Below are 8,584 nucleotides of genomic sequence, written 5' to 3' on the forward strand. Positions count from 1 at the left end.
TAGTAGGAAGCAGGCTAGTTACACGTACCTTGAAAAACTAAACCATGAGTTATAGAGACACACAGGTTAAGCAATATGCAATAAAGCAGGAGGCTCAATAAACATGATGCCTTGAAGCTGCTTTAATAGTTTACAGGAGAAATCAAAATGTGCCTAAAGGGGCAGGAATGAAGAAACAGCTATGAAAGATACTCATGAAATAGAATTTTTAAATATGCAAAGTGACTTCAACCTAGTGCATAAGTGGTAACTTAAGATGGAAAAACACAGAACACAGATGCCAACTGATGCAATATATAAGGTTTTCCTTGTTTTCTGTGGTGGTGCCGGTAAACAATTTCTTTTGACCAACAGACTCATGTTTAAACATGACCCTCTACCACTAGATGTGAATCTTTTGAGGGCAATTAATAACCACCATTTACTGAGTTAGGTTAGGAATCCAAGGTCCAAAGCCAGGGTTTGCTGGATTCCAAGCCCTATTACCATCACACTTCACTAGATGAAACTGAAGGCCACTAACACTGGGTTTCAACCTATTCACAGCGTTTACTAAAATTATAAACAGGTTCTTGTCCTCAAGTCTAATAGTGGGGACAGAATACCAAGTGAGTAGTCAAGGTTTTCATTTTTTAAAAAATTAATTAATTTATTCATGGCTGTGTTGGGTCTTTCTTGCTGCGCACGGGCTTTCTCTAGTTGCGGTGAGTGGGGGCTACTCTTCATTGCAGTGTGCTGGCTTCTCACTGCAGTGGCTTCTCTTGTTGCGGAGCACAGACTCTAAGTGTGTGGGCTTCAGTAGTTGCGGCACGCAGGCTCAGTAGTTGTGGCGCACAGGCTTAGCTGCTCCGTGGCATGTGGGATCTTCCTGGACCAGGGCTCGAACCCGTGTCCCCTGCATTGGTAGGCGGATTCGTAACCACTGCGCCACCAGGGAAGCCCAAGGTTTTCATTTTAAATAAGCTTGCTACAGGTATTATCACAGAATACTGAAGGCAGGGCGATGAGATGTGATCAATTCCCTACTGGATGTTTACCACATCCTATTAAAAATATCCAGGAAGTAACAAAACCTAAAATGGTGTTCCAACTAGACAAAGTAGCTTTAAAATATTCCTATTAATATGAAGCAACATAGAACTGATGACTAAAATCCGATTATGCAGCCAGATTGCCTGGGTTTGAGTCTTTGCCCAACACCATGCACCTGTAACCTCAGGCAAGTTACTTGTGCCTCAGCTTCATGTAAAATGAGCAAAACAAAACTTATTCCAAGTTTTTTACGAGTACATTATGTAAAGTGCTTAGAATGCCACATAACATATTCGATGCTATATAAATACTTACCCAGTTTAAATAAAAAAGGTATTCCAGTTTTTAACACTTTTCTGAGCCCTGCTGCACGAAAGGTCTGAACAACTCAGAACTAACGTGTAACTCACAAAGGACCAGGAAGGGGCTTTAAACCATGTATATTTAAATAGTAGGCTTCAAAGGTAAGTTCTTGATCCTCAAAACACAGCTACTTAATTTATGATGCAATTATGAGCATCAACTTTTCCTGAGCTTAATTATAACAGATAACTTTCATTCATTTTAAATCCTTTGTTCATAGGAATTGAGACTATTTTCAAACTAGGACAAATATTTTATAAGTAATATCTAGCAGTTTATTAACCAATGGAGTATAGCACAACAAACTACCTCATATCTTTCAGGAATAAAAACCACTAAATTTGAAAAGTAAAAATATGTCACCCACTGAATTCGGACACAATTAAAATGTGCTTTAAATATTTGTTTGGGGAAGGGGGTCGCACACTTCTACTCAATTAAGAGAAACATTTACACAGTCCAGGTCTTTTATTTTCTTTACACCCATCATGCCATGAATTCATAGGGAATGGGCTCCAACAGTTCAGGCTCCTTTCCATTGGTTCTCACGAAGTGTGCTTCTCTGGGTGGAGCAGGCTATTAAAAAAAGGCGAGGGAAAAATTATGAAAAATACTGTAACTCAATTTCAAAGTGCTCCCAGAACTAATAATGTACGTAATACCAAGAAACGCTGCCAGGCACTCACCTGGCGCTTCAGTTGAACCCAAGTCCCTTTCTCTTTGGCTTCCTTCTTTTTCTGGTCATTCTCCTTCACCCGCTTCAGGAAGCTGTCCCGGCTCTTAGAGTGCTTAATATGTTCGATACGCACATTAATTCTCTTGGCAAGAATCTTGCCCCTGGAGAGAGAAGAAACTCTTAAGTGCATCAAAAACACAGCTAAAATTCAGAGAATTCTTTCGACAGTTTCATTTATTAATTAAACCGTGAATATTTTTTTACCCACAGATAGGATAAATCAACAAGGTGATGGCAAATTTATAATCATTTATTAAACCTTACTGAATAGGGCCTTGAGGCAAACATCCCCACTTTGTTTGTTTTTTGCGGTACGCGGGCCTCTCACCGCTGCGGCCTCTCCCGCTGCGGAGCACAGGCTCCGGACGCGCAAGCCCAGCGGCCACGGCCCACGGGCCCAGCCGCTCCGCGGCACGTGGGATCCTCCCGGACCGGGGCATGAACCCACGCCCCCTGCATCGGCAGGTGGACTCCCAACCACTGCGCCACCAGGGAAGCCCAAACACCCCCACTTTTAAGCTCTCTTCTGATGAGGTGACAGACTCTAAAATACCAAATAATTTTAGCAAAACCAGACCACTAATAAAATTTACAACTTATTAAACTTTTTACACTGTGAAAACCAGAACGGCTTAGCTAACAAACCTCACAAGACTTTCCAGTAAGTTTATTACAATTTGTTTCCTGTGACAGGTTACAAGACAAACACCCAGTTTGCTTGAGTTTTAAAAGGGTATTTCCTTTGCCCCACTTGAATGACCAATAAAGACATAAGTCCAACTGGCAAAGTGAAAGGGGGGTGTGAGGGAATACTAAGTAGGCTCAAAGAACTATGACATTACTTACTTAACTTGTTTGTTTACAATGATGCCAACAGCATGCTGGGTAACATTGTAGACTCTCCCAGTTTTGCCATGGTAACATTTGTGGGGCATTCCTTTTTGAACAGTGCCCATTCCCTGTTAAGAAAGGAGATAAATGTTATGCCAGCAATTTCCCCCTCCATTTAAATCCAAAGTAACTAAGATATTCCAAGATTTTTTTTCCTTTAGATGGCAACTCAAGAGCTTTCAGAGCCGGTGAAATGTCATTTTCACGTTGCTTTTAGCAATCAAAAAGACAATCATCATTAAGCTCTAGAGTGCCAGGACACGTTTAAATACAAATCCACAGGATTTCCCCCCCTTAATTTTTCCACTAGCTGTTAAAAACAAGTAATGAGAAAATTCTTAGACTCAAGAATAGCACTTTTAAAACTCTTGTTTATTAAAGTAAAATTAAAATAGCCATTCTAGGGACTTCCCTGGCGGTGCAGTGGTTACGAACCCGCCTGCCAATGCAGGGGACACGGGTTCGAGCCCGGGTCCAGGAAGATCCCACATGCCACAGAGCAACTAAGCCCGTGCGCCACAACTACTGAGCCTACACTCTAGAGCCCGTGAGCCACAACTACTGAAGCCTGCCCACCTAGAGCCCAAGCTCTGCAACAAGAGAAGCCACTGCAATAAGAAGCCCGCGCACTGCAATGAAGACTTGACAACAAAGACCCAATGCAGCCAAAAAAAAAAAAATTTATTACAAAAATAAAAATGTAACATAAAATAGCTACTCTGTACTGTCACGAGCTTTTTCAGGAAATGGATTTTCCCCCGATTAGGAAGATAAAAAGATGCAATACACCCTATTCAGATTTTAATATTAAACACAACTTTTCTAACTTCTAATGTTACTCTGTAGTTATTTCCCCAATTTTATAATTTACCTTGATATCTACAATATCACCTTTCTTGTAGATTCGCATGTATGTGGCCAAAGGAACAACTCCTGCAAAAAAACCAAAAAACGCCAATACAGTCAATATCAAGATTAAAAAGTCAAGAGTAAGAGAAATATATAAGCTTACTAGCTTTCAACACACACTACTTTTTGGCAGTTACGTGTACTTTAAAATCTTGCTAGTCGACAATTTAAGAACCACTATATAAAATTCATGCTTTTTATTTATTACAAATAAGTTAGGTAGATGCTGATTAATTAATGCCATTTATTAAGAACACCTTATATGAACGACAACACACAGGTAATAAAACACAAATGTATGCCACGTCTGCTCCCAAGGAGGGTGGAGTTACTCACCATGTTTTCTAAAAGGCCTAGAGAACATGTAGCGGGTGCCCCTCCTCTTTCCCTTTGTGTTGGTCATTTTGGCGAATTACTGAAACCAGAAAGTACCAAAGAGTCAAATACAACTGCAAAATTGACATTTGCCCCTTTAACCAAAAAGTGTGTAATTACAAATGCACTAAGTTCAGTAGCAACACGAGAATTAGGCAACTATCTAAAATGCTGGTTCACGAATCAATAGATCTTATAATGGTAAGAAACAGTAACTTTACCAAGATTTCTGCCCAAACTGCCTAAAACTCCTAAGAAGCAGAACTGGACTTTAGAACCCAAACCAGTACTTTCCCTATTAGACTGTAACAACACAACAGGACTTCTGCCACACTACATCTGTAGAACCCAGCTGAGGCTGCCAAGAACACTGGAATTACCAACTAGAAGGCAGTTTATTGTCGCAAAGCACGACACAACTCAGTCTTGCATTTATACATAATGGATTAAACCCCTTTTCTTATCAACCTACGGATTTCTCTAATACCGCACCTATTAACTGTCAAAAATCTCTAACTTACTTCATATATCTAATTACTCAGTGGTTTACCAGAAAATGTGAGGTAGAAGGCTTTATAATCACTGACCTGATTTTGACATAGGTTTTGCCACTTACCTGCGGCGAGACCAACATTTAAACCCTGATCCTCATATGTAAAAGTCTTAATACTTTTATAATCAACTAAGGTAATGTCTACAAAACATTGAGCAATTCCTAGCACATGCAAAGCGCTTACTAGTAAACAGTACTTTATCATTGCCTAAGAACTCACCTATAGGCTACTGAGTTGAACCTTTCACTTTGTTTCCCAAAAGGTCAAAATAATGGTTTTAATTGCCTCAGATCATCCAAGGGCAGAACTACCATTGCTGACTACTCCTACCACAAGGCAAAATACACCAAAGACCAGCTTAGGTTGTCGACAACGTTCTAATGTAAGTCAACCTCTCAATTTATTACATCTTAACCGTAAAGAAAAGTGACTCCTAAGTACCTTTTTCATATAACCTGTGTGGCAAGGAGACCGAATAACCCATCAAAGCCAAATCACTGTTACAACGAATGCACACTTCACTTTAAATGGTGAGAAGAATCTATCAAGTACAAGTACTGTTTTAATTCTCATGGCTACATTTGCATTAAGCTCATGTAAACTCCCCTTAAGTTCATAAACAAGGAGATATGCTCTGCAGGTCAACTCACTTCATGGAGACACAAAGTGACAGAATCAGTAATATAAGTCCTTTCGTTTTTTTTTTTAATAAATTTATTTTTTTAATTTTTGGCCACGTTGGGTCTTCGTTGTCGTGCACCGGCTCTCTCTAATTGCAGCGAGTGGGGGCTTTTCTCATTGCAGAGCACGGGCTCTAGGTGCGCGGGCTTCAGTAGTTGCGGCTCGTGGGTTCTAGAGCGCAGGCTCAGCAGTTGTGGCACACGGGCTCAGTAGTTGTGGCTCGTAGGCTCTAGAGGACAGGCTCAGTAGTTGTGGTGCACGGGTTTGCTTGCTCTGCGGCATGTGGGATCTTCCCGGACCAGAGCTCCAACCCGTGTCGCCTGCACTGGCAAGTGGATTCTTAACCACTGCACCACCAGGGAAGCCCTGGAAGTCCTTTCTGACTCCAGAGCCCACGCTCCTTCCACTAGACCCATTTTTCCAAGTTCGAAATCCATCAGGACCCAATACACATATAATCGAGTGAGTTTTTAAAAATACATAACGTCCCAAGCAATGACGATTTAAAGTCTATAATACTACCAAAAATGGGACCCATTACAGGGGCGCAACCCGCTGTTTCCTCAACTCTGGCAGCTGGCTGCTACAAACTAGACACAGATGCAAAACTAAGACTAAGGGGTTATTCAGTTAACTTTCCCCCTAAACGCCTAACTCAGGAATCCCTTCGCTTAACACTTGCTGCCCTGGCATGAACAAAACAATACCCGTGGCAAACAAAGTATTTTCCCTTTTTCCAATTGCGGTCCCGGGCCAGAATTAAGAGAACCGGAAATCTCCCACGTCAACGACGAATGGGCTGGGCTTCTTCACCCAGGGCGACTCAGGGGCACCTGTGCAGTTCTCCGACCACGACCCCCGACTTTCTCACACACACACCCTGGTCTCAAGAGAGATTAAAACCGGCGCCTGGTTCTCAACCCGCTCCTACTGCCCCGAAGCCCCTACCCCAGGGCATTACAGTTTAGGTCCTACAACAGGGGTTACGATGCCACACTGAAGGCGTTGGAAAAGCAAGCGGCCACGCGGCGCCAGAGCCGACCCGAGAAAGCCCAGGAGAGGCGGGCTGAAGCCGTGGGGGCGCTGGAAGGACGAATTCCTTTCCCGATGGACCAGAATCGCCTCACGCCGGTGCCTCGGCCTCGTTTTTCCAGAGCCTGTCCCCCCGCAAACCCACGGCATCGCAGCCTGGTCCCCGGCCCCGCGCCCGCCGCGCCGAGTCTGGACGGACACAGCTCCACCGCCCAGGCCAGCGGGCCCCAGGCTGGCTAGATGATCTCCCTAGGGCTCCAATGCACGGCCTCAGCGGCCACAGGGCTGGGACTCACGCCTGAGGAACAGGGGGAGGGACAAGAAGCTCCGGGAGCCACGCGCGTACCGTACCTGGAAGATGGCGGTTCCGGCCGAAAAGAAGGAGGCGGTGCCGCGCGCGCGCCTTACAAGGGCCTACGGGCTGCCCGCGGCGCTGCCTGAGAAAACGCCGGCCGACAGCCACTCTTTCCTGGGTAAGGGTGTCGTCTCTGAGAACCAGAAGAACCTGTGAGGATATTTTCCTTTCTTGCGAAAAAGAGGTAACCGACCGACACAAGCTGACACTTGGATCTTGCCAGACAGCCCCGAAAGGGGCCTTCAAGGGCGTCAAACAGGCGCAGACGTCGCGAGCGTGATGACGTCAGCCCTTGCGTCAGACACCACGCGCGAAATGGGCGTGTGCCTGCGTCCTCGGGCGTTGGAGCCGTCTGGTCTTATGTTGTCTGAGCTCTTTTCTGTGCTCCGAACTGCAGTTTGTGGGAATGGTTACGTGGACACAAAAGCAAAATTATGGTGAAGAAAGCATGTTGTACGGTTTATATGTCTTTCAAACGTTTTTCCCCTCAATGCGTCTAAACACTACGCATTTGCTGGTAGGTACGTACCCCTGTTACAACCACTTTGCGAAGCAATTTGGCAAAATCTAGTGAAACCGAAAATATGCAAATACCAAATTACAGCATTCCGCTCCTAACTGCTTATCTTATGGGAACTTTGCTATGTAGACAAGGATGTCCACAACAGCACTAGGAATAGAAGCAAAAAGTTGGAAACGTCCACCAATAAGAGCATAAACCCGTTATGGGGTGTTCATACGGTGGAATATTATATGCCAGTAAGTCAAGACTGAGCCCGCAAATGTGATGAAACAAAAAGAGGGACATGTGGAACATAATAGGACAATTTATACACGTACAATTTTGAAACATGCAAAACAATACTATATATTGCTTAGGCATATATGCATATGTAGTGAAAGTAGTCAAGAAATACAAGGGGATGAAAATCAAATTTAGAAAAGTGGTCTGGTAGGAAGGGGACTGTAAAGAAAGGGGTATACAGGAGGCTTTAACTATTTTGACTAATTTTAAGCTGGTTATTGAATACATGGGAGGTGATTGTTTATTCATCACTATACTTTTTAATAAATATTTTCTAAATATTTTGAATCAGTATTAATAAATATTAATAGTTTTTAAAGGGTAGTCTTAGATTTAGCAAAAAAATTTTTTTAGAAAAATGGTACAGAGAATTCCCATATACTTGGCACCCAGTTTACCCTATTGTGAACATCTTAACATCAGTATGCTACAGTTTCAATTAGTGACACAATATTGTACATTTTTTTAAATTAATTAATTTATTTTTGCCTGTGTTGAGTCTTCATTGCTGCACACGGGTTTTCTGTAGTTGCGGTGAGTGGGGACTACTCTTCGTTGTTGTGCTTGGGCTTTTCATTGCGGCAGCTTCTCTTGTTGCAGAGCACAGGCTGTAGGCATGCGGGCTTCAGTAGTTGCAGCACACGGGCTCAGTAGTTGTGGCTCATGGGCTCTGCAGTGCAGGCTCAGTAGTCATGGCGCACAGGCTTGGTTGCTCCGTGGCATGTGGGATCTTCCTGGACCAGGCTCGAACCAGTATCCCCTGCATTGGCAGGAGGATTCTTAACCACTGTGCCACCAGGGAAATCCCATTTGGATGATTTTTGACTAAGGTAAATATATAGCCTTGGAAC

At 43.4% G+C, this 8,584-nt stretch overlaps 1 protein-coding gene and 2 non-coding genes across 3 annotated transcripts; all 3 read right to left on the reverse strand.

The window, feature by feature from the left end:
• Window positions 1-1,843: 1,843 nt before the first annotated feature.
• RPL21 (ribosomal protein L21) lies at window positions 1,844-7,158 on the reverse strand. The gene is made up of 6 exons (XM_029210591.1): window positions 6,925-7,158; window positions 4,268-4,346; window positions 3,894-3,955; window positions 2,978-3,090; window positions 2,082-2,232; window positions 1,844-1,971 (listed from the first exon to the last, which is right to left on the reverse strand). Exons 2-6 carry the CDS (start codon window positions 4,332-4,334, stop codon window positions 1,882-1,884), a joined length of 483 nt encoding a protein of 160 aa, XP_029066424.1. The 5' UTR covers window positions 4,335-4,346; window positions 6,925-7,158; the 3' UTR covers window positions 1,844-1,881.
• Window positions 2,807-2,933, reverse strand: LOC114888470. The gene has a single exon (XR_003791803.1). It is a non-coding gene; the product is annotated as a small nucleolar RNA SNORA27 (small nucleolar RNA).
• Window positions 3,197-3,267, reverse strand: LOC114888465. The gene has a single exon (XR_003791799.1). It is a non-coding gene; the product is annotated as a small nucleolar RNA SNORD102 (small nucleolar RNA).
• Window positions 7,159-8,584: the final 1,426 nt, after the last annotated feature.

Source organism: Monodon monoceros, unplaced genomic scaffold (assembly GCF_005190385.1).
Source record: "Monodon monoceros isolate NGI ecotype Baffin Bay Population unplaced genomic scaffold, NGI_Narwhal_1 Super_Scaffold_8, whole genome shotgun sequence".
Taxonomy (NCBI): domain Eukaryota; kingdom Metazoa; phylum Chordata; class Mammalia; order Artiodactyla; family Monodontidae; genus Monodon; species Monodon monoceros.

What these genes read in the sequence shown, in the direction of transcription:
- RPL21 (XM_029210591.1), bottom strand. Translation starts at nt 4,334, where the DNA reads ATGACCAACACAAAGGGAAAGAGGAGGGGCACCCGCTACATGTTCTCT. An exon ending in TAGGCCTTTTAGAAAACATG is followed by an intron (nt 3,956 to 4,267) that starts GTGAGTAACTCC and finishes GTTTTTTTGCAG; the next exon opens with GAGTTGTTCCTTTGGCCACA. An exon ending in GTGATATTGTAGATATCAAG is followed by an intron (nt 3,091 to 3,893) that starts GTAAATTATAAA and finishes CTTTCTTAACAG; the next exon opens with GGAATGGGCACTGTTCAAAA.